Source organism: Pleurotus ostreatus, assembly GCF_014466165.1.
Source record: "Pleurotus ostreatus strain PC9 chromosome Unknown scaffold_7, whole genome shotgun sequence".
Taxonomy (NCBI): domain Eukaryota; kingdom Fungi; phylum Basidiomycota; class Agaricomycetes; order Agaricales; family Pleurotaceae; genus Pleurotus; species Pleurotus ostreatus.
Window position 1 is genome coordinate 352,087 of NW_023503162.1, and position 24,761 is coordinate 376,847.

The 24,761-nt window shown below is 50.1% G+C and overlaps 6 protein-coding genes across 6 annotated transcripts; 5 read left to right on the plus strand and 1 right to left on the minus strand.

Annotated features, from left to right (window-relative positions):
- Positions 1-898: 898 nt before the first annotated feature.
- PC9H_009295 (uncharacterized protein) lies at positions 899-2,580 on the plus strand (the record flags this gene model as incomplete). Its single annotated transcript, XM_036778800.1, has 7 exons — positions 899-1,274; positions 1,329-1,455; positions 1,511-1,758; positions 1,814-1,870; positions 1,919-2,123; positions 2,186-2,284; positions 2,340-2,580. The coding sequence occupies 7 exons, from the start codon at positions 899-901 to the stop codon at positions 2,578-2,580; spliced, it is 1,353 nt and encodes a 450-aa protein (XP_036628189.1).
- A 1,989-nt stretch (positions 2,581-4,569) lies between these two features.
- GUA1 (GMP synthase (glutamine-hydrolyzing)) lies at positions 4,570-6,733 on the minus strand (the record flags this gene model as incomplete). Its single annotated transcript, XM_036778801.1, has 10 exons — positions 4,570-4,587; positions 4,645-4,750; positions 4,804-4,853; positions 4,916-5,175; positions 5,234-5,852; positions 5,903-6,118; positions 6,169-6,309; positions 6,361-6,473; positions 6,523-6,622; positions 6,677-6,733. 10 exons carry the CDS (start codon positions 6,731-6,733, stop codon positions 4,570-4,572), a joined length of 1,680 nt encoding a protein of 559 aa, XP_036628190.1.
- Positions 6,734-7,201: 468 nt separating this feature from the next.
- On the plus strand, positions 7,202-9,666 carry PC9H_009297 (uncharacterized protein; the record flags this gene model as incomplete). Its single annotated transcript, XM_036778802.1, has 8 exons — positions 7,202-7,460; positions 7,517-7,582; positions 7,636-7,671; positions 7,727-7,750; positions 7,809-8,271; positions 8,322-8,557; positions 8,608-8,671; positions 8,721-9,666. The coding sequence occupies 8 exons, from the start codon at positions 7,202-7,204 to the stop codon at positions 9,664-9,666; spliced, it is 2,094 nt and encodes a 697-aa protein (XP_036628191.1).
- Positions 9,667-10,805: 1,139 nt separating this feature from the next.
- Positions 10,806-14,192, plus strand: PC9H_009298 (uncharacterized protein; the record flags this gene model as incomplete). Its single annotated transcript, XM_036778803.1, has 13 exons — positions 10,806-10,809; positions 10,866-10,876; positions 10,928-10,944; positions 10,995-11,050; positions 11,102-11,467; positions 11,515-11,827; positions 11,885-12,129; positions 12,177-12,356; positions 12,407-12,894; positions 12,955-13,108; positions 13,160-13,281; positions 13,334-13,478; positions 13,537-14,192. The coding sequence occupies 13 exons, from the start codon at positions 10,806-10,808 to the stop codon at positions 14,190-14,192; spliced, it is 2,757 nt and encodes a 918-aa protein (XP_036628192.1).
- Positions 14,193-14,293: 101 nt separating this feature from the next.
- PC9H_009299 (uncharacterized protein) lies at positions 14,294-16,092 on the plus strand (the record flags this gene model as incomplete). The annotated part of the gene is made up of 7 exons (XM_036778804.1): positions 14,294-14,485; positions 14,538-14,831; positions 14,882-14,927; positions 14,981-15,114; positions 15,172-15,464; positions 15,512-15,724; positions 15,777-16,092. 7 exons carry the CDS (start codon positions 14,294-14,296, stop codon positions 16,090-16,092), a joined length of 1,488 nt encoding a protein of 495 aa, XP_036628193.1.
- A 2,018-nt stretch (positions 16,093-18,110) lies between these two features.
- On the plus strand, positions 18,111-24,569 carry PC9H_009300 (uncharacterized protein; the record flags this gene model as incomplete). The annotated part of the gene is made up of 9 exons (XM_036778805.1): positions 18,111-18,207; positions 18,302-18,495; positions 18,549-19,397; positions 19,444-19,625; positions 19,677-22,729; positions 22,783-23,456; positions 23,526-23,665; positions 23,715-24,187; positions 24,235-24,569. 9 exons carry the CDS (start codon positions 18,111-18,113, stop codon positions 24,567-24,569), a joined length of 5,997 nt encoding a protein of 1,998 aa, XP_036628194.1.
- Between the last annotated feature and the right edge of the window lie 192 nt (positions 24,570-24,761).

Here is a 24,761-nt window from a genome sequence, read left to right on the forward strand (position 1 = left end):
TATCGCCTACCAAAGGCCAACATATAGATGGACCCGCCTTCTGGATCATCGCATAACGGCTCCGAGTCCAGACGTCTAGGAGTAATGATCTCTGTTCTACAGAGCGCATCAATAATGTCCACGAGCTGTCACGGAAGTTGGGGAATCTTGGGGTATTGAATCGACTTACCTCCTCCTAGGTTGTCTAGTTATGGACGTATCTAGTTGCCGGGCGCGATCTGGTGGCGTCCATGTCCCCGTTACAATCGTAATGACGTTGTTTGTGCCTGCAAGTTCGCAGTCTGACATAAACTCAGAAGGTTAAATTCGGTAGAGGCCATGCAAGACAATACCTGCGTGTGGAGGCGTCTCAGTTGTGAAACAGCACCCGTATGCATCCAGCATGACAGACAACGGACTATCAACTAAAGCCAGTGTTGAGTGGATATCGGCCGCTGGACGCTACTATGGTATCCCCACAAGACACCGCGCCAATCACGGGGAGGGTTCCAATAGACTCGGGTACCGTTTGGGAATTCAGTGCCAAGAGGAGAGAAACGGATATCACTGCCTTGCGATGACCCTCTGTGGACGAGCGCCGTGTCAACGAGGCGTATCTATAGAACGGCCGCATACAAGCCATTGATAGTGAGACACACAAGAGGAAGAAAAGATAAGGCAACGATGGAATCTGAATCTTACACGGTCGTTGTACGCCTCCATCTTGGACCGGGGTTAGAGGAAGGCATCACGTGAGGGCGCCACGTTAGGGGAAAGCAGGCCTGGTAAACCCTGCGTTATGAAATAGCAGGGGAAGCGTCTCTCGACCCCGGGGCAGGCTGGGGCAGTAGAACGCTTTATAAGTCCTGATGTGTGCATCGTTTGATATAACAACCACTATCCGTTTCCGACCACTCCAATGGCTCAATCTGAACGCGTCGAAAAGCTCCTGGCTACCATCCAGATATTGCAGGATGCTGCAACTGGGCTAGTAAAGGAATGGCAGAAGGAGGACAAGGCCTCGCAGCAAGAGGATTGGGTAGGAAGCAAACTCCCCTCCGTTGAAATCTATAATGCGACCCGTACTATCATGGCCTCCTGTGGCCTGATTGGCGAATTGGTCGACGAACCCCAAAGCCGCTTGTTGACCGTCGCCTGCGAATACTTCGAGGCCCGAGCGCTCCATATTGCTTCGGAGCACCGTATCGCAGACCTTGTTGCTAACGCCGATCCGAAAGTTGGCGTTCACATCGATGTGTTGGCGAAGGCAACCGGTATCGACTCGCGCAAACTCGGTACGTCAGAGTGTCGCGGAGTTGATTCGACTGGATGCTGACCCTGGCTTAAAGCACGAGTCCTAAGGACACTTTGCTCTGCCCACATCTTCGCAGAAGTCCAGAATGATCACTTCGCGAACAACAGCGTCAGCAAGACACTCGTCCACAACGAGCCATTGCGAGCCTACATTGTGTCTCTGTATGTGATTTCGTTTGCTTGCGTAGAGAGATGCTCACCTGGATGGCGAACCTAGCGCATTGGACATCTACTCAGCTTCTGATAAGCTCCCGCAAATTCTCGTTGATCCCATCAAAGGGAAATCCAACGACGTGAAAGTCACCGCTTTCCAAGAAGCTTTGAACACGAAACTGTCCCGTTGGGAGTGGTTGGAAGAGGGTGTTAAGCAGCCTGACGGCACGGTCACCCGGAGACCAGAATTAGACATTTTCGGATTAGCCATGCTCGGCGGTGGTCGTGTATTGGGAACACCCTTATACTATGGTGAGCTACTCCGCAATATCAGAACACCCACGGAGTACTGATCGTCTATTCATAGACTTCCCATGGGAGTCACTAGGGAACAGCTTGATTGTGGACGTTGGCGGAGGTGTTGGTAAGTTCGCTTTTCCCCGTTTGTTCGCTTCACGACTAACGGTGATAGGTGGCATGAGCATGGACCTCGCAAAGAGGTATCCCAACCTGAGATTCGTTGTTCAAGACAGAGCGCAGGTCATCACGCAGGCTCGTACCGTGTGGGAGAAAGAGTTCCCTCAGGCCCTCGAGAACAGGGTTACGCTGATGCCACACAACTTCTTCGACGAAAACCCGGTCAAGGGCCCAGATGCCTTCTTGCTCAGATATATTTTGTAAGTCACCTCGGCGGAGTTGTTGTGCGAAGCCTCATCTCTCCCACCAATACCACCAATAGGCACGACTGGGAAGATGACCGCTGCGTTGACATCCTGAAGGGCTTGACTCCGAGCATGGGCCCCAACACTCGCGTCCTAATTGCCGATCAAGTCATGAAGTGAGTCAACGCTCTTTGCAAATTATAACGACGACTCACCTAGGATTTCCCATAGCACCACCGTCGGCTGCCCGGAATTGCAATCCGCCCCAGCTCCTCTTCCTGCAAACTACGGTGCTTTCACCAAATTCGCCCACTGCAGAGATTTGGACATGATGACCATTATCAACGGCATGGAGCGTACGCCAGCTATGGTTCGTGATTTGGCACACAGAGCCGGGCTCGAATTGAGCAGGATTTGGGAGTGCCGTGGAATCGTGTCATTCTGCGAACTCCGTCTTCCTCAATCAGCCTGAATATCATACTAGAGATACAGATTGTACATTACTATTGAATCTATACATTCAACATTGGATGGTTCACTGAATCCTGGGAGATGGATAACAAGGCTTCAGTCTCCGACTTCTCTGAGTCTGAACATACTGCCTTCGGAGCCCGAACTAGTTATAAGGCTTGTTCAATAACTAGCTTTTCATAAAAGCTTCGTGGCCGTCTTCATCGTCTTCGACAACCATATGGACTACCTAACCATGTGCCTTGGGTGTACCGTTCATCTAATTCCTTCAACCCCGATAGCCTAACTTCTGGCTTCTCCCGTTTACCCGTGTCGTCTGTCAAGGAAGTAGGAGAGATCTACGCGCTTGCTCGGTGTTCCGTTCAGCTTCCATGTCTCAGCTTCAGGCCCAAGGATCACCCTAGCAAGTATCACTTTAGCTCTGTCCAGTCCGATCGAAAGTCCCGACCAACGAGGCACTGTTTCGCATATATCTCCGCTGGCCCCGAAGGAGTTGCTGGGACCAGGCATTCCGATGCTAGGACATTTGACGACTGGCGAAACATGCAAACCGACTGATCGTTCACAAGAGAGTCTCTTCGAGGTAGAGCCACAACGCCATCACACCGTTCCTCCCATTGCTAGAGTGGGAACGGCGATTGCTTGAATGTCAACCATTTACACGATGATTTGTGCCAGTAACCACAATCGCACGAGCCCCACGACTCCGTCCGCTGAGAAACGGGCCGTCGGGCAAGGTCAAGGCGCCTTCTGACCGACTTCGAAGTTACTGTACATCGGGTGTCCCCGAGAGCCCAGTAAGTCACCGGTCATCTATCTACCCATAGCTTCTGGTAGTATAGACTTATCAAACCCCGCTACTCTCGCCCACTGGTGTAGCAAGCACTCAATCTGGGAACCGATGTCCACGCAGGCGAATAGCTAGCTCCCTGACGGGGTCAAGGTGGGTGTTGGTATTCAAATTACACTTGGGATCATCAGCTACGTGCTCAGTCAATTAGATGCATCGCGGCTTACTTCACATGTACGACACAGGCCTCCAGCGAGGCGCGTACTAGAGCCTCCTTGATTCCCGGACAATAGACAATAGACAATCAAAAGCGATCGAGGCCTCCATCATGGAAGCATAGCTTCATACGATCAGAACTGATATTTCCTTATTGGAGCGATGTAAGTCTACGGAGGGAGTAAAACACGATGGGCTTCATATGGTTCAACCAAGCGCCTCGCCCAAAGTTTGTTAATGCGCCGCAATGATTATTTATGTCTTTACCCCAAAGCCCTCGGATAGAAGTCTGTATGCCAAACGTAGCAAGAGCGGTGAATGCGGTCTGAGAAGCCGAACCTCACCACTTCAGACGCGTTGAAAATCGTCACCCGCTTGGGTGAGCACCAATTCCTTGAATTCTCTGTCAGTGATCACTCCGCAATTGCTTGGGCAACAACCGCCTCTACAAATTGATTCCTATCAAAAGTGCCAGCCTTCAGGACTTCAGGTGTCCGTTTATGTCAGATCCGCGGGATCTTTCTCAAGGTATATTTTGAAGAAGCGTCGTCCATCAACTATCAACTGAAAGTAACTGTCAGGCAAGGACCCCTGTAGAATTTTATCAATTTCAACACTCTTTGCGTGCGACCCCATGACTTCGACGTATGTCCACTGGTCAAACTGCCTGGATACTCCCGGAAAAGGTGCCTGATCGATTTTCGTGTGTTGGAACCTTTGCACAACCACTTTGACGCTTCCTTCATGTGGTGCAATATGTGTATATAACCTCCGGTTTCCCAAGCTTGACAAGGGCCCTTGACGGAAACTGCGTAGCTAAAAAACCATGTACAATTTAGTAGCTGTGTGTATTCAGTGGTGCTGATGCGCCTGGAGGGAGATGATATATACGTAATAGTCAGAATTGGGGAAATTAAGCAATGTATAACGTGGGGGATAAGATTAGATCATCCCGATCTCGGCTGGACACAGACCGAGGAGGACCTACAACCATTCCACCGTCTGAAAAGAGGGTTGCTGTCAATGAGAATGCTAAGCGGAACGCATGGGTACACTCACCGCAGGAGGCTTGGAAGAGATATCATAAGTGACGCGATTGATTCCAGAAACCTCGTTTGTTATCCTGGAGGATATACGTTTCAATACTGCTGGAGGAAAAGCATACCTGGCAGTCGAGGTCAGTATGCATTTATTAGAAGATTCTGAAGTTCACCGTACCAATCAGCTGTCATGAAGTCCTCCGATTGGACAGCCCGTAGAGCAATAACCTGCGAGCGACATGGTTGTCAACAACCACATGGGTGCAACACATGTAGGGAAAGTTACTCACTTGCTCGTACGTCCGCGCGTCGCCCATCACTCCAACGGCCTTGACAGGGAGAAGGACAGCAAATGCCTGAGAGATTTGATCGTAAAGTCCGGCTTTTCGGATTTCTTCGATATAAATACTATCAGCTTGTTGCAGAATCTTCACTTGATCACGAGTGACTGGGCCTAAGATACGTATGGCCAGGCCAGGGCCAGGGAAAGGATGTCGCTGGACGAGTGGGGCGGGAATGGAAAGCAACCGTCCCAAGGCTCGTACTTCATCTGACAGGCCCATCAGAACGAAGAACGACGTGTAGACGACGGACAAGGTGGGCAGTACCTTTGAACAGTTCACGCAACGGCTCAATGAGCTTGAGTTTCATGTCTTTGAGAAGTCCGCCGACGTTGTGATGCGTCTTGATGGTCGCGCTAGGCCCTTTGAAACTTATGCTCTCGATTACGTCTGGGTACAATGTGCCCTGCAACAGCCATTCCACGCGCCCTTTAGCCTCTGCTCCTTTCTTTTCCTCCTCTTCGGCTTCGGCTTCAATTTTCGCTGCTTCTTCCTCGAACACATTAATGAAAGTATTACCAATGATTTTCCGCTTCTTCTCCGGATCTTCTACACCGTCCAACCTTGAGAGGAACAAATCGGAGGCGTCTACAACGGTGAGATTGACCCCCAAATCCTTATTAAGCATGTCGAAGACCTGCTGAGCTTCGTTCATGCGGAGTACTCCGTTATCGACCATGATAGCGTGAAATCTGTAAGTTTGAGAGATAGGTGTTAATATTAGTCTACACTTGGTCCCAAGGACAACTTTCCTGTCGCCGATGGCTTCGTGCATGAGCTTCGCTGCGACCGTGCTGTCAACCCCCCCACTGACAGCACCGATAACTCGTCCTTTGGGTCCGCAAATCTCACGGATACGGGTAATCTCTTTTCCGATAAACTCTTCCTAGGGAGGTGTTCGGGGACGGGGACAGCTCCAAGAGGCTACTAACGCACCATGGTCCAATTTTGTTGACATCCACATATGTTCAAGATGAATTTCCCAATGACTTCCTTTCCGCGAGGGGAATGCGTGACTTCTGGATGGAACTGTATCCCGTAGAACGGTTTAGAGTCGTGCGCGATGGCAGCATAAGGAGCTGACGAAGTTCTTCCAATAACATGGAAGTTGGGGGGGAGTTCGGAAAGCTGGTCACCGTGCGACATCCAGACCTAAAGAGAGTCAGACTAAAACTGCAAAGATGGCGTAAGTCCGCAAGCACCTGCATCTCTTCACCCAGACCGTCGAATAACGCGTCGACAGAGGACCCACTGTCACCAACCTTCGAAATCTGGATCTGGGCGTACCCATATTCGCGATGCTCGCACTTCGCGACTTTGCCTTGAAGATTCCAGGCCATTTCCTGCACTCGGGGTCAGTGGTTGCGGCGCTTGAGGTGAATGAGCCGGCCAACCTGCAAACCATAGCATATGCCAAGGATCGGTACTCCGAACGAGAACACTTCTGGATCGACGTGAGGAGAGTCCTTGTCGTATACCGAGTACGGCGAGCCCGATAGAATGATCCCTACGTCCAAATATCAGCGTGATCGCGGGGAGAGGAAGGGCCTGCACACCTTTTGGTTTGAAGTGCACATCCTTGAGCTTCGTAGTGCAGGGCATCAGCTCTGCGTAGACTTTATGTTCTCGGCATCTTCGAGTGATGAGGTGACTATACTATATGTGAATTTCTTGAACATTTGCCATCGTAGATCGAATCAAACATCAAACCTGGGATCCAAAGTCGAGAATGAGGATGGTATCGAACTGATCGTGTATTTCTGCCATGGTCGTCGTCTGAAACAGAAAGGTTGGAGAGGAAATCACAGACTAAGATAATCGCGAGTTGCCCTCATGATCGTTGTAGATGAAATTTGTTATCTTATCTCTGAACCTGGCGCCTACTGATAAGATTAGTTCGGACAGTGTTGGTGGCGTAAGTTTACGTTACTTGATCTACTTCCAACTGTTGCTGACGGCAAAGAACGTTTGAACGGTTGATCCTACCCTTCAACGTGCTGAATCCGGGCTCATGTGCCCACGCGTGGGGTACAGCAATATGCACAAGTGCGCATCTCAGCTACTTCGAGACTCTCGGCCCAGGGTTTGCGCTACGAGATCATCACTAATAACCACTACCTCGGTCCTGCATCTGCAGGACTAAGGTGGCTCCCCCCACTTGAACTTATGCGCCTCGGGGCCAATGAAACAATAAAAAGGAGGGTGCCACTCTATCAACGGTATTGAGCTGTTCAAATGCCTCTCCACAAGTACACGTACACCAACGGTTATCGGGCTCCAGCACCGGACTCGCCAGTCACCGAGGAGACTAGCGGGGAGAAGCCCTCCTACGTATATCCTGAGCCAGCCCTAAAGCCCACATCGCTCAAACCAAATGAGAAGGGGATACTCAAGGACGCTACTTTCCCATCCCTCCTCGCGGGTACCAGTGCTCCAGGGGTTCTCCCAAGCTGGTTCAAGAAGGACTCTGAAGTCGACGTTGTCATCTGTGGAGGTAAGTCATAAACAAACATATCACACGTGTTGATTGAACTAATTACTGTGAGCCAGCTGGACCTTCCGGCCTTGAAGTAGCGGTCTCCTTGCTGAGGCAAGGTGTATCCTTCCGAATTGTTGGTACGATATATATTCTTCCTTTCTTGCATTTCCATACTCACCAACGTGTGTAGATAAGGCCGCTGCTCCCTTGCTAGCTGGTAGAGCCGGTAAGCCTTTGCTCATTGCTCGTTGCTCCTCCAAATTCTTATTTATTTGGAAAAGATGGTGTACAACCACGTTTCCTAGGTATGTCGATCTCTCAGGCAGGAGCCGTCGTTGTTACTCAATCATCGTGCCTATCCAGAAACCATTGGGACTTGGGGCTTGGCTACCGAAGTCGCTGAAGAAGGACCTTTGATCGAGCGCACGGCCATTTGGAAAGACGGACGTTGCCTCCACTGGGGGCACTCCCATCAGTCCGATTCTCGCTACCGCGGCCTTCATATTATCACGCAAACAGCCATTGAGCACATCTACATTCGCGACCTTCTTCGGCACAAGAAGCTAGTCGAGCGAAGAACTACTGTCAAGTCCTTCACTGTCGATGAATCAGGCGACGACAGCCACCCAGTCAGCGTTACACTGATAAACGAGGATACTGGCGAGCAGGAAGTTGTCAGAGCCAAGCACCTTGTCGGATCCGACGGAGGAAATAGTACTATCAGAAAGCAGGCTGGTATTCCCTTCGAAGGAGAGACTACAGACATTCACTGGGGTATTCTCGATGCCGTCTTTGAAACCGACTACCCCCATGCCAACGTATTCGGGTGAGCTGATGTCATACATATGCTTTTCTCCGTCTAATGCCGTCCGAAAGTTTCGTTATGAACTCAGAACATGGCGGTTGCTGCATTATTCCCCGTGAAGATGGGATGATCCGGCTTTACACGGAGATTTCGTCCGCCAAAAACAAGACGCTCGTTAACAAGAAGGGCGGCAGATTGAACATCACTAACGTCACTCCGGAGGAGATTCTCGAGCAAGCAAACAAGATCTTCCATCCCTTCAAGCTCAAGTTTGGCTCGCCACTCAGTTGGTTTACGGTGTGGAACAGTGCGTAGTTCGGGCACTTCCTTTCCGCGGTTACTCACGTCTCTGTTTAGTCAGCGAACGTGTCGCGCAACAATTCTCCTACAAAGACCGCGTACATCTTGTTGGTGATGCATGGTAAATCCATTCCTCCAGTGGAACAGACCGGTTCTGACCATCTTCTTAGCCACGTCCATAGTGTCCTTGGTGCATTCGGTCTGAACGCCAGTATCCTCGACGCCGCTAATCTCGGGTGGAAACTCGGTTGGACTATCAAGGGCCTCGCGTCTCCGGAGAAGTTGATCCACACTTACGGGGAGGAGCGCCGAAGGCATGCTGTCCGGATCATCGAGGTTTCTGGGACATATCTCCGATTCGTTAGCGAGTCGGGCATTGACGTCTCGAAACTCCAAGGCATCGGAACAGAGAAGCGAGAGGACCAAGAAGCAGACGACGGGCTCGTCTTCGACAAGCAACTTCAGGCTGTTGACCCGGACAAGGCTTTCTTGAAGGCCTTCTTCGCTAAGAATATTCCATTCTTGCTGGGTATCGACGTTCCATATGGACACAGCGAATTGAACCCCCCACGCACAGTCGAGAGTTTCAATGGCGTTAGCTCCTTGAAGACCGTGTCAAAGAGGCAGGCGACTGAAGTGAGGTGGGGAGTTCGCGCCCCTAACCCCCGAGTGACGTTCTCCCTTACCTCCACTGGCTACCTTTACGACACTTTCGAGGGACCAACCAAATTCCCTATCATAATTTTCGGTTCAGATCTGAAAGGGCCTGTCCGTCGACGACTCGCTGCACTCGACCAATACCTCAGCTCACCGAACTCCTTCGTCAACAAATTCGGCCGCGAGCAGTTCACGCTCGTCGGCATCACTATGCAACTTCCAGGAGATATTGATGAGACCCTCGCTGCAGACGGCGACTTGGAATACCTCAGGAAGAACGTCAGGTGGATTTCTGATGATCACCTCCCTGGGTCTGATGCCCATACGGTTTACGGTGTCAACCACGCACTCGGTGCAGTTGTCGTAGTGCGACCGGACCTATGGGCCGGAATCACGGTTGTACCCGATGAGGGAGCTGCTTTGGATGAGTACTTCTCTGGTTTCTTGCTCGCTCAGTAAACGTGCACTAGCATTTTCTATCGCTGTGCCTCACAGTGGGATGGCTCAACCCGTCGCCGACGTCTTGGTAGGCGCCTTAGAGACAACTTGTATTTTTTTACCCACCGCAATGGCTTTGTATACATTCCACTTTATACTTTGTACAACTCGAAAATACATCACGCTTGATCACGCTTGAAGGGTTAACAGATATCTGTCTGATCTCAATTTTGTGGGGAACGGCCAACTCGCCCGTACCCGACTTCACCATTAAACGCCCCTGTTCGCGATAGGCGAGTGGCGCAAAAGGTGTTTGAATAGCGATGGAAGGCCTCGGGTGAAAGATCATAGGTTCCCCTCATGAAGTTGACAGCAGAACGTCGCACCCTGCTAGAGCAAGAACACATTATGGGCAGGCGACCATTTACCGTGGTGCGAGGTAGTAATTTCAGTGACTGGTTGTTGAGAGGACATTGAACGGGTTTGAACTAGGGCTCATTCTGCATGTAAGAAGTTTCAATATGTACTAATTAAACACATCCCATGACTCATAGAGCGAATGTAAAGCAATGCATATATGTATACCACGGGGGACCTAGCTTTCCAAGCAAGGTAATCGCAGAAGTCCCCCTCGTACGTGAAATGAACATCCGTCGAACATAGGTCCGCACTGAATGTCGTCGGTCAGCTACAAGGCAGAACCATCCGAAGCCTTACTCTCGAAGGGACCAAGCATGTCAGCGTGGGTTACATCCCGTATTAGAACCGCAACGAAGATAATTGCAGCAGTAGTGATCGTACAGAAGTCCGATTCACCCTGAGGTTATAGACACAGTGAGACCGGCGGTTAGTAGGGGTCGAGAAATTAGCGTATCGCCGCCGGTGCGGTATCAACATTTTAAACTTGAATCTTGAATCCGTATACATGGGACGTAGCGACCAAAATGAACATGCATGACTTCTGACATTCATGCTTCAGCGCTCAGCACCGAAGGCTCGTCGGTTAAGAAAGGGGTCAGGAGAACTCCCTTTCTGCCACCGATCACATGAACGTTTGGATAAGCGCTCGGTCGGCACGCTTGCCAACATCGTTGTTCGATTCGGTTGTCAATATTTCCAGCATCATTACATTACCTTGTTGCTCGCAGGATTAGAGAAACATGGGTGAGTACTCCCTGACTCACTCCACGATTCTGGCCTCAATTCCGGCGCCCTTTCAGGCATTCCAAAGGTCAGACATTACTTCATTGCCACGCTTCTTTGGTGCTGACTTCTCGACCAGTTCTTTCGTTATATCTCGTGCGGTCCATTAATTATAACCTCATAGAAGATATCTAAAGTCCTCGTAGTGAACGGTACCCCCTCACATCGCAGCTAATTCAAGAGAACAAGATTCCCGAATTTGGTGCGTGAACACGCGTTCTACCGTTGGGGCTTACCTGAAATGGTGGTGAAGACAACCTATATCTCGATTTCAACGGCATCATTCACAATTGTAGGTCTCTGCCTGTTGTTGAAGCACTTTCCTCGCTCATTTATGAAGGCTCTCACCCAAACGACGAGGATGCCCACTTTCGATTGTCCGAAGAGCAAATATTCACCTCCATTTTCGCATATGTGGACCACCTTTTCGCCAAAATCAAGCCAAAGAAGCTGTTCTTCATGGCTGTTGATGGTGTGGCTCCTCGAGCAAAGATGAATCAACAACGTAGTCGTCGTTTCCGTACTGCCAAGGAAGCAAAGGAGGTGAGAGAGAAAGCTGAGAGCAAAGGCGAGAAGTTACCGGATGAGAAAGCGTTTGACAGTAACTGTATTACGCCTGGTGAGCTGCTACCTCCTTCCTCTTTGAATCCGCTCATACTATGCTAGGCACACCGTTTATGACGCGGCTGTCCGCGCAACTGAAGTACTTTATCAATAAGAAGATCTCAGAAGATTCGAGTTGGAGGGATATCGAAGTGGTATTATCTGGGCATGAGGTCCCAGGAGAGGGCGAGCACAAGATTATGGAATACATTCGTCTCTCACGCGCACAACCTGACTACAACCCGAACGTGCGCCATTGCTTATATGGCCTCGATGCTGACTTGATCATGCTGGGTTTGGCGAGCCACGACCCGCATTTTTGTTTACTACGGGAGGAGGTCAAATTCGGACCATCTTCAAAGAAGAAGAACAATAGGTCGGTCGCTCCTTGAATCTTCGAAAGAATGGTGTTAAATGCATGAGCGTCTATCAGCCTGGAATCTGTAAACTTTTATTTGTTGCATCTCTCCCTACTACGGGAGTATCTAGACCTCGAATTCCACGAAGTCCAACACGTCATACCATTCGCCTATAACCTCGAGCGGGTCATTGACGATTTCATTTTGCTGGCGGTATTCGTCGGGAACGACTTCTTGCCCAATCTCCCTGATCTACATATCCACGAGAATGGGCTTGAAAGGCTGTTCGAAGTGTACAAGAAAGTATTGCCCTCAATGGGTGAGCTGAAGACAATATCTCGGGGAGCCATCACTAACGAAGTATAGGGGGTTATATCAACGATGGCGGGACCATCAATACACAGCGCTTGCAGGTAGTTCTGGATGAGATGGCACAATGGGAGCGGGAAGTCTTCGAGAAGGAATATGCAGATCTGAACTGGTACAAAGGGAAACAAGCGAAGCATGTAAAGGATATGGAAGGAGCTCGAAAGAGATCAAGATTAGGTATTTCCACCACACGCCGTTATATGCTAGTCGGTTCAACCCATTTTCAGTATTAACCGCACCGCAACGCCAAATTTTTGATGAGGTTAAGGCCTTCGTGATGGAGAATCGGGCGGCCATGTCAACATCGCACACGAGATCGGCACTGCTGACCATGCCTAACACATTCCCTGCTCGGGAGCGAGCTTTTATCTCAACACTGGCACAAGAGCTTCATCTGTGTCTAACATGGGACGAGTATGATGAAGACGACCAAAACTTGGTGACATGGCGATTTCCGGGCGCTTCTCTAGAGGAACCTATTCCTGCATCACGGACGGGAAGTGATGGCGGCGGCGATGAAGCTGAGGAAGGAGATGGAGAATGGGAGGATGTCGACGAGGAGGAAGATGAGGAAGCCAACTCCGCTGTAGATCGTGTATTGCAGAAGTACGAGAAGGCCCAAGTCATGGACGATGACGCCGATGGTGGGTTTGACGCCAGGTATGAGCAGTCTGTGAGAGAGAAGATGGACGAATGGAAACGTGGTTACTACATGGTAGGCTATCGCTTAATTGCGCCGTCTCTGGTTCCGTTTTGACCTTATTTTCCAATGTAGGGGAAACTTGAGTTCTCATATGATGACCCGCAGTCGATGGGGGATTTAGCGTATAGATACATAGAAGGGCTACAGTGGGTGATGCACTATTATTATAGTGGCGTAGCATCGTGGGGCTGGTTTTACAATTACCACTACGCCCCGCGTATATCTGGTCAGCATTGTCAACCTCTCGCGATTATGATATAGCTCATTTGGCACGTAGATCTGAAGGGCGTAGACAAGATGGAATTCCATTTCGACTTAGGCAAGCCCTTCCGACCTTTTCAGCAGTTAATGGGCGTCTTGCCCGTTGCAAGCATGGAGCACATCCCCGAGGCATATCAGGTATGGTCACGAATAGTGGCTTCTAATATAACTTGACCAACGGCGACATTAGGATCTCATGTACAGCCCAAATTCTCCGATTCTAGACTTCTATCCTCTGGAGTTCGAACAAGATCTCAATGGAAAGAAGCAAGACTGGGAAGCTATCGTTAAGATTCCGTTTATTGACGAAACTAGATTACTTAAGGCTATGGCCAGTATGTCTCTACCCCTCCGACTTGATACCAAACCGTTGGTTGATTACTTGGTTTACAGGTCGTGAGCATCGGCTGACTCCAGCAGAGGTCAAGCGAAATAGCTTCGGGATGAGCACGAAGTTCACCTACAGTCCAGGAGAGCCCACCACATACCCCTCTTCACTTCCGGGCTTCTTCCCGCCCATCTACCGCTGTACTTGTATCATGGAGCCGTTCGACCTACCTACACTGAACGGTCTGCATCTTGTGCAAGGTCTATGTGACGGCGTCTTCCTTGGGGCAGAGGCCCTCGCAGGCTTCCCATCGCTCAAGACTCTTCCTCATACAGCGCAGTTGGGCTTCCACGGTGTCAATGTCCACGGCTCCGAGAGTCGCAACAAATCCATGGTTGTTCATATTCAAAATATCCATGAGGATCGCAAGACGGAGGATATTGCTAACGAATTTCTGGATCGCCGTGTGTTCACTGGCTGGCCCTACCTTCAGGAGGGCTTGGTAGTCTCTGTATCCGACTCACTGTTCAAGTATGAGAAGATGTCAGTCGTTCCCAACGCACCCCCAAAGGTCGTCTCCAACCCACACGCCCCTCAGGGGCTTGGCCACTGGAAGATGAAATCAGAGCGGATCGAGCAAGTTTATTCCAAAAAATGGGGTGTCATAACTGGGGATGTCGAGGTCCTCCTCCACGTCAGACCACTAAAAGGCCTGTTATAACTTCTTTTCGGAAGGGCTAAAAACTCACCTTGATCACCTTAGGGTTGAAACGGTTGGAGACCGGCGCTCTTGTGAAAGACTACGAGGAGCCAAACAAGGAAATGGAATGCGCCGTTCAAATGTCCTTGAGCGAGGTGGCCTCAGAAGACCCGCGATTCCTTGAGCAAGATCCACCACCACTTTCAGAGGAGTTCCCTGACGGCACCAAGATTTTTTTCCTAGGCGAGCACGCATACGGAGTGCCGGCCCAGGTATCTGCAACAGCAGAAGATACGCTCTCGGTGATATTGGCCGTACGTTCTAAATCATCCATGTGCGTGTATGTCACTAATACTGGTAATCTAGTTTTTCCCGTCAGAAAAGGCCGAGAACGAGAGGTTCAAAGAAATAGTCGATGCTAGAGACTCAGGGCGGTATTACCCATCCTTCAAAACCGCTGAGATCATCGGTGTCTCCGGGCGAGCGCTATCCAAGATTACTTCGAGCCTGATGGTCATTACATCTGATCACCAAAAAACCAATCTTGGTTTAAGCCTTAAATTCGAAGCAAAAGGACTGAAAGTGATCAACTACTCTCGCAAAGATGGTCGCTTTTGGGAATTTAGCCAGAAGGCCGTTGATTTGATACGGGAGTACAAGGTACGTAGGTCTCCGTCTACATTTCCAATTACCATCTAACGGAATTCCAGGCAAAATTCCCTGAAATCTTCCAAACGGTCGAGAGAGGAGGCGACGGTATGCTTTGAATCGTCGATCGTCGCCACTTAATTCATATATCCTTTTTGCAGCTATGGCAAAGGCTGAGGAGGTCTTCTCCGGTCCTGATCCTGATAGTAAAGTGAAGGAAATCAAAGCTTGGCTGAAATCTAAGGGCGTCAGGGATTTTGAACCTGTGTCCTTATACGCTGACCAATTGACTAAGGTACGTCAGACTTGTTCTCTGAGCTGATAATGGCTAACGACACACTTCGTCATTAAGGAAACGGTCTCGAAAATCGAGGAGCTTGCCGACAGTTTGAGCGCAAATAAGTCTTCTTCCGCTATTAAGAAGGCAATTGTCAAGGGGATTCCACGGCAGGCAGTCCTAAAACCATCTCATTCTGTCTATCGGCTACAAAACCAACACTTTTCCTTGGGAGATCGGGTAATCATGGTACAGGACTCTGGCGGCGTGCCATTGGCTGTCAAAGGCGTTGTGATAGGGTTAAATCCCAAATCGATGGATGTCGTTTGGGACGTTGCGTTCATGTCTGGTGTGACTCTAGGGGATCGGTAAGTTCGTCCTTCACTGGAGGGACATTGTCCTGAATTGGTTGTAGATGCTCGCAGTATCGCGGCGCCACTGTAGAGTTCAACACATGTCTCAATCTCAGTCGTCCTCAATACGTCACCTCAACCAACCCCCAAGTTCCACCGACGGTCAACAACAATCCACCATTCAAGCCTCGCTCTGGACCTTATCCACACATACGTCCTGGTATCGGCCAAACGCCAGCTTCCGGCTTTCGTGCTGCCCCAGCACCCCATGCAAAGTGAGTATCCATATTCAAATTGCAAATCTTTCCCTGCTAAATCTCAGTATAGTCACCAAACCCACGTGCAAATTATGTCCAATCCAAACGGTGTAGGGAGAGGTAATATCCCTCGTCGCGGCGCTCCACCAGCGCAAAACGGTCGAGGAACTGTTATGCAGCCAATTGCAACGACTACAGTACAAGCTGGTCATTCTGGGCCGCAAGATGGTCCCCATAGTCCTCCGCATGGCGGGCGAGGTGCCACGCGCGGGGCGTTTATCTTCAACCGTGGTAGAGGGAATAGCCCTAGTCGTGGTAGAGGTGCATCGAGAGGTTTTCGAGGCAGGGGTCGGGGTTTAGTTCCCCAAACCCAGGTGCCCTCTTGATACTCTCACATCGTCTCATTTGCTCCCGCTTCATTAACTATCAATGTGATTCTACCGTTGCAGCAGACTCCATGACACCATTGAGTCAAGGCCAATTTCCGTCAGGACACAACGCTCAGCTCTTGATCTGCTCGCGTACTAAAGTTACACCTCCCCGGCATCGAATAGGCTTCTACAAAGGCGTGGCATTTTGAAGATTTTACCCCAATTCTCCGTAGCTGGAACGGGTTTTCGAGCCCGGTACTGGCCACTACCTATCTATTGGCTTTAGAAAGGCCTCGCGCCTCGGGGAATGGCCCGGATAGAACCCAGTTGAACGGAAACTAAAAGCTAACGTTGCAAGAGAAGAGATAATCCCCGTTCTTCCTAAAATTGTTACTTGCTTCGCCCTGGCCTCGAAGCAATCCCATGACCATCAAGGTGAGACTCAATCGGCAGTGAGCCGCAGATGTTAGTGGCATTAATCGGCAACACTACCGAAGTCACGAGTACAGAAGCAAACAACAAAGCTCTGGAAGGCGACGAAGTTTGAATAAGTCATTGGATCGTCGCCATCGTCTGGCATGGCGAACGTCTTAATTCCCCCTCCTGGGACGATGTACTACGGACAGTAAGTCTGAACTGTGATGAACTACTTCAGACTTACATAATCATGAGATTGGCGCCTCTCGAAATTTTGGAAGACTCGATGCAGTCTGTGCAGAGGTATATACCGCCGGCGCTGCTGCTCAGACGGACCCGAGCTTCGCTTCTAAGGTAATCTACATATATCACCGTTATACACAGTAGCTAGGTGAGGATCTTTCTGTCCAGTCAAACCTGGCACCTACAGCTCAATTACCATACAGCGGGTTGGTGTCCGATGTCGGGTGATAATGTGTCTGGTCTGGGTTCTTGTGGATTATATGATCTCACCCCCCCTTCCGCAACGGTCGTGAGGCTCAATCAACTACAGCTAAGAAATGCAAATGCTAACGAATCAAGTAAACGAGGCATTTCTATTCAACGCGAAATACCAGTAAAACTTCAGCCGTGTCTACTGGTAGTATCATGCAGTCTGGAATCAATATGACATCAGTGAGTACCGTCCGCGAATCTCTTGCAAGTCACCAATAGCAGCCTCGCTCTTGCGCAGGGATCGATAAATCATCGCCCTACTGAACTCCACGGCCTTTCCATGTTCGTTACCAGAATCCCTCCCAGTTCGCCCGTTCTTCCTGGTTCGTAGTTGGATTTCCCCAAGGTTTCTCATACAATTTAGCTCTGACTTCGAGAATACGGTTAGGCTCGATATCGATGTAAGTTACCGTTCCTTTGGGGTGCTACAACAAAGTCAATACTGGTGCTTTTCATCACGGAAACGAACACTGGGCTACTAGTGGAGGCTTCTACTTATAATTGGGCTTCTGAATGCCCCGGAGATAGGCGATGATATATGATTGAGAGGAATGAGACCAGATGTCCTCCTTTGATAAGCTGTATTCGATGAAACTTTCGATTCATCCCCAGGAAAGTATATATCCAAAGTATCATGGCGGAACTGGAGCGCACGAGTGCTCCATCAGGTACGCTCTCATGTTCGCGGCAAACTTCTCTTCTACTGATGCCTCCGTTTTGCCAACAGAATGCGGATTTGGAAGATGAGAGGGCGAACGTTGTTCCTGTCGAGCATTCGAAAAGAACTTCTAGACCCAGGGGCAGATGACAACAGACTTTGACAAGGTTCCACAAAGTAAGTACTGTACCAGTGACCCATGGTGTTCGCTTCTTTGGTTGTCGCATCTGTTGCAACTTTCTATAGTAAACTCACCACGGGGTGGGGCAACGTGGGGAAGATCTTCCAATGCAGCGCCGAGAAATCAAGGTAAGAGGGGTATAAAAACCACCATGATGCCATAGACCACCACTCACAACTTACAGAAATGAGTAAAATCGTAGGAACACCCAAGATCGACCATGGGGTTGATCAGAATGGTTCTCTCACATGCTCCATCCCTGTCCAGGTGTCTCCCGCAAAGATGGCTCCTGAGATCATCCTCTCATATCATTCTGCCTCAAACTCTGCATCTGCCATCGGAATGGGCTGGGCAATTACGGGTGTTTCCTCCATCGAACGTGTGCCAGCGACTATCGCTCAAGATGGGTTTCGAGGCGAGTTATTGTCAGTACATTGGGATTAAAAACCTGACTATTACGCATTGTCCCTTAGGCGTCATCAACTACGACAGCAAGGACTGTTTCTCTTTGAATGGCCAGCGCTTAATGAGCATTGGCAACAATGAGTATCGGTACGAACTTGAACAATGGTCAAGAATTGTCGCGGAGGGTTCCGACTCTGCCAACCCTGATTCTTGGGTCGAGTACCTACCCAATGGATCCAAGCGTACCTATGGTGCTTCATCGGTACGTCTCACTGTTGACCGGTTCTCTGAACCTATATTCATTGGAGATGGTAGAACTCCAACATCAAAGCTGTCGGTCAATCAGCCACCCGCGTTTGGAGCGCTACAGAATACATCGACGCATTCTCTAATTACGTTTCCTATTCTTACCTCAACGACTCTTCCCAACCTTCTGGTTCCGGCGCTTTCTATGTCTCTCAGATTTCCTACGGCGGTAATCGCAGTCTCGAAATGGCACATCAGCGTCGACTCGATTTTACATACGAAACTCGACCCGATATCACTGTGACGTACGTTGGAGGAGCAAAAGTGATGATAGACAAACGCCTCGTTTCAATCGCATTGACTGTACAAGGCGCGCTTGCCCATACCTATCGGTTGACGTATGACCAGGCACCATCCACCGGCGTCAGCAGATTGAGTCAAGTTACCATCGTCGATCCATCAGGTGCCAGTGTTCGTCCCCTGAAGTTCTCCTGGGTCAATGGTAACCCAGCCGTCTTCGACAACGTCAAGGCGCCCGTTGTGCTCAACCCGAACGATACTACCGCAGAGATCTACCCCTTGGATGTTTCGGCAAAAGGCAAAAGCGATATCGTTGTCGCATCCAAGCGTCTGTCCGGTGGCGTCCAACAGCTTCATTTAGACGTATACGAGACGGACGTAAACGGTAACATAATGACCACTCCGAGCTCACAGTTCGATGGAATGCAATATCCCACTCAGCTCATCCCACTGGATTTCAATGGGGACGGCCGAAACGATTTCCTGCACATCACACAGCAATTAAACTCCCATACCCTCACTGTTTTGCTATCAACTCCTTCCGGTTACGTGGCTCAAGCGGGTTACGTGTTTACACCAGAGTTTATAGGAGGCAATTTCTACGCCGGGGATTTCGAGGTAGATTTATTGGTGATTGAATGAGCTCGATGCTGACATTCTGTAGGGAAACGGACACGTTGGTCTGGTGTATATATATCAGGTTCTCGTCTCTGGATCACCCCAAATCAAATTTGTGCAGTTCGTTTCAGATGGCTCGAAGTACACGGCGCTAGCTCCTGAGTTGGGCCCGCTCGGCGTTTCCGTGGACTCAGCCAAGGTGGTCACCGGCGATATGAATGGAGATCAGTGAGGCCTTTCTAACGCTTTTCTAACTTTGGCTTACTTATGTGTCGCCAGCGCCGAGGATGTTTTCTTGATCTCTTCCAAATTTGTGCAAGGGAGCAATAGCGTGCATATCGACCTACTTCAGTCACAAGAAGGGCGTCTTGTTTATCGCAGCGATCAACCCCTCGCTGGTGTAGGCCAATCGATAGCGTGGGTCCCCACCATCGCGTTTCTTCCGTATGACGCCGAAGACAATGGCAAGGCAAGCTTGCTCGTTGCGACCAAGGACCTTTCTGGGAACTTGCAGGTACAGATGCTTCGTAGTACAGGCCCTACGCTCCTCCCGCCTGGCGAGCCGATCACAACGAACATTGCCTATAGTGGTAACATAACACTGGCTAGGGCTACTAGCCCGTTTACTGTCGACGTTGTCAACACGTTCGCTACGATAAGCGGCACAACGAATGTCGACGTACTTCGATTCTTCAGCAACAGTTTCGTCAGGGTCACAGGCGTTACTCAACCTGGGGTACACTCGTCCTTCGTTTCATGGGCTGATCTGAGGGGTATTGGACGTGCTGACTGCCTGCTTGCCACCCACGACACCACTGGCAAGTTGAGCATCGCCACTATGCCTTGCTCGACGCTGCAGCCCGTCGACTACGTGACTGGTTACGAAAATGGTCTTGGCGCGAAAGTAAACGTCACGTACGCGCCACTCAGTGACCGGACTACCTACACCACGGACGCTACACCCGAAACCGACAACAACGAGGTTGGATCCCCTCTGTCCGCCATCAATGGTCTATCCCGGAATGTATCGTTCACTTCAGCGCTTTCATCCACCTCTGCATCCCCAATTTCAGCAGTCGCAGCTCATTCACGCTCACAAATTGTTTACTTTCCTTCCTACGTTGTTTGCCAGCTCTCCCAGGCTCCATATGCTGCACAGCCCAGCGTCCTCGACGAGACACGATATACTTACAAAAACGCCCGCTACTCCTACGAAGGCCGTGGATGGGAGGGTTTTGAAAGCATTACCAAGATAAGCAAGACGTTGGGTTCACAGGTAAAGACCGAGTACTATCAGGAATTCCCTCTTCTTAGCCGGACGAAATATGTGTCTTCCGCTGTGGCGAATACCAGCACACTGCTTCAGACCACCTCGAATGTCTGGTCGTCCATCTCGGGGAACAATGGCAAAACTCAGCATATTGCTCTATCCTTGACCGAGGATAGCTACTACGAGGGCGGTGTACCTAGTTACGATGTCAACGTAACCTATCAAAACGACTCGTTCGGCAACATCACAAGCACAATCATCCAGACGCAGGCCAGCGCCTCCCCTCTTACCATTTTGTCGGAATATCAAAACGACACTTCGTCTTGGGTGATTGGCAACAGAACGAGCGAAATCGTCAAACAAGGAGATGTCGTCCTTAAACAGACAAATTACACATATGCTCCCAAATCAAGTACGGTCACCGCAAATAGCCAATGGGTCAAGGATAGTATATGGATAACTCAAACCATGGAACTCGATGTCACAGGAAACGACGTCACCGTCAGTGGGCCGGGGCCGTCTCTCCGGAAACTTGCTTACGATAACACGTACACGCACTGCACTTCTTCAACGGTTCACACGTCCGCAAATAACACGCTTACGGAAAGTGCTACATATGACCTTACTATAGGCCAGCCGATCACCTCGACAACTCCTAATGGTGAAGTAACAACTCTCAAGTATGATGTATTAGGACGGGTAGTTGAGACCTCCTTGGGCAACAAGGTTGTCGCAAGGCGATCATACGAAGTCCAAGGGAACGACTTCCGCAAGGTCGAGGAAAGTCTTCTGGACTCGCCCCAAAGCGCCTTGTACAGGACCGTTAGCCACATCGACGGGTTGAACCGCGTATGGAGGACAGAGAGACCAAGGCCGGATGATCCCACCGACATCATATTCTCAGACATAGAGTATGACGGCGCTGGTCGCCTTACGCGCTCGAGTCGTGATTACTTCTCAGGATCCACTCCACCATACGCCACTGCGAGTTACGATGCCCTATCCAGAGTCGTGCAGAAAACCATGCCTCCAGCGAGCTCGGAAGTTCTGCCCCTTACCATCACATATAATTACTCCTTCGACAGCGGAAGGACAAAGGTTGTAGAGACTCGTTCCGATGGCAACGCCTCGAACGATGCCACAACTACTCAATACGTGCAGGCCCTTCCCAACCCCCAGCCTTCCAGCCAAAATGTCGTACGGAACTTTATCGTCGAAACCGTTGACGAAGTCGGGCAACCAGTCCAGACCAGCTACGACGCGATGGGAAGGCCTATCTTAATTACTGATGCAGGGGGAGTGCAGCTTGCTGTTGGTTGGGATGGACTATCCCGAATTATAGATAAGAAGATCTCTCACCCAGTCAGCGGCACGCCAAAGGTGACCCAACATACATCAGTCGTTTTTGACGATCATACCTTCCAGAGGACTGTTACCAACAATCTGACCGCAACCAATGTCGTGACAACAATGGATTGGGCTCAGCGGCCGCTCCAGAAGATCACACCGGACGAAACACTAACATTTTCGTACGATACAGGTGGCCAGTATACGAAGGAGCGGCTAGTGTCTGTATCGTCGACGAGGAACATTCAACACGTGTATAACTACGATATTCACGGCAACCTCATCTCCGAGACGCTATCGGTTGACGGTTCATCGTATAACTCAGAATACTCTTGGTCTCTCTCCGGCGGCCTCTTGCAAGCTACCAACCCTGATGGTAGTGTCATCAAGCGTACCCTGCTTATTGATGGTCAATCTGTTAGCAATATCGACCTCCTCGACTCGAGCGGTAACAGGCGTGCATACGTGGTATTCGACGATTACAGCGACGTCTTTAGTAGGCCTCTCAGATGCACATTTGGGAACGGCATTATCGCAACGGCTACCTTGGCTCAGAATGGTACGGTCGCCACCCTCTCGCTTGATAAGAACAACAATCCGGTACAGTCTCAATCCTGGCAAATTGATGCCTTTAGTCGCGTCCGTAGACATGATACCGTCACACCGTCCATGGTGCCCGGCGAAGGTGAAAATTCCTTTGTTTATAACTCTGCAGGTAAGCAAAGTTGTCGTCGTGACGGAGTAGGCGGGTGGCTGATTTTTTTCTAGGGCAGCTCACTCAGCGTAGTGTGAATGCTAACCTCCGATCTCAAGAGGGGAAAAAAACACCGGAGCTCTTCGCATACGACCAAAGTGGGAATCTAACCCGGAAAGGCGATCTCTTGTTCGTCAATAATGGTTGGCAACTTTCTGAAATTCGCAATCAGACTGGGGCTACGCAGTACACCTTCGAATACTCCGATGATGGAAATATGGTCTCGAAAGTCGACGCTGCTGGTCAGATCCAAAGATCGATGGCATACAACTCGGATGGTCGACTTTCGGATCTCGACGGGACCTCCTTTGTCTACGACTTCAGCGGTCGTTTGATCAAGGCAACTCTACCCAATGGCGATGTTCGCATCTATCCGAGTCAATCATATGAAGTTGACATTGCTGCCAGCGGGGAGAAGACTCACACTTCCTACATCGTCCAAGGATACAGACGCGCTTCATCCTCCTCCTCGCAGACGTCGTCTTCGGTCCTCTACTACCACACCGACCACTTAGGTAGCACAGTCGCTGTTTCCAACGTAGCGGGGGACGTTGTCACCGAGTACGAGTACGACCCCTACGGGCAAGTTCGCACCATCAAAGGGTCTGACGTGTCGCGTTATAAGTTCTCTGGAAAGGAGCAGTTCGGAGGTTTGTATTACTTTGGGGCAAGATTCTATGACCCCGACGTAAGCCTCTCATACTCATACTCATACTCATACTCAAACGATATATTGGGATATTGATATCGTATCCAGATCGGTCGCTTCTTGACATTGGACAATTATGCCATAGATGTCAAGGGGCTCCGACCTTCGACCTTCAATATGTACACATTTTCACGCAACGATCCTATCAATTACATTGACCTCAATGGGAACGTTCCCTGGTGGCACTGGTACGCCTTCCTGCTCATTGATACTCTGACCCGTCTGATTTGATACCAGGCTTGTTGATGCCTTACTCGTCGTCGCCGGAGTCGCTCTCATGTTTGTGCCAGGCGTCAATGCTATCGCCGTTGGCGTTGTTACAGGTGCCCTTATAGGGGCAGGAGTATCTGGATTCAGTTACGACGTTTCAGCATCTATCTCGGGCGAATCAAACGACAAGGATTGGGGAATACAACTTGGCATTGGCGCAGTGATAGGTGCTATAGGTGGTGCTGCGTCGGCTGGAATTGACGTCATGCTGCCTGCCGCGTCGTTCGCTAATCTAGCTGGGGCGACGGGAGCAAATGGTTTGAAGGTTGTTGGCGGGTTTGTACTTCGGACAACCGCTCGAATGGCTCTACAAACTGGGCTCAGCAGCGGGCTAAGCGCTTTGAACCAGGTTGTGCAGAACGCAATAAGTGGTCGTCCACTTGGTGAGGGTGTGGCCGACGCTGCCGCTACTGGCGCATGGCAAGGTGCGGCTCTTGCAGGTAGGTCTTTCCAAGCGACTGTCCTACCGCAACTAATTTTCTGTCAGCCGTCGACTTTGGCTTTGGAGCCGCAAGCAGAGAAAAGACAGCGGTGAACAAGTTCTGGCAAAAGAAGGGCAGCTACGACCTAGTCCCTGCTAAGTTCAATGGAACGAAGCTAGCACTCGACCTTGGTAACAGGGTCACTAATCCCGGTGGTCAGGTCGCGCTCAATTACGCTGCTTCCACAATCCAGAATGATCAGGACCAGGACCAAGCGGGACCGCAAAACAATCAGAGTGCTCAGAGCAATGCACCTGGTCAAGTCAGCACCACGATGCTTGGCTCCCAGATTTCGTCCTTCCCAAGGTATATTCCTATCCAAAATGTCAGCCTGCTGTAGCCACACGGCCTGTAACCTTTGTCGAGTAGAAATGAGTGTAGGCCGTACTCAGAATCAAATTACGTTTCTCCGAGACTTAGTTCTAAACCAGTAGCGGTAGAGGGTAAACTTCTCCCTTTGCAGTGGACGTCGAAGGCGGATGAGCATAGCCAACAATTAACTAGATATATTACTGACCTATATAAAGATACA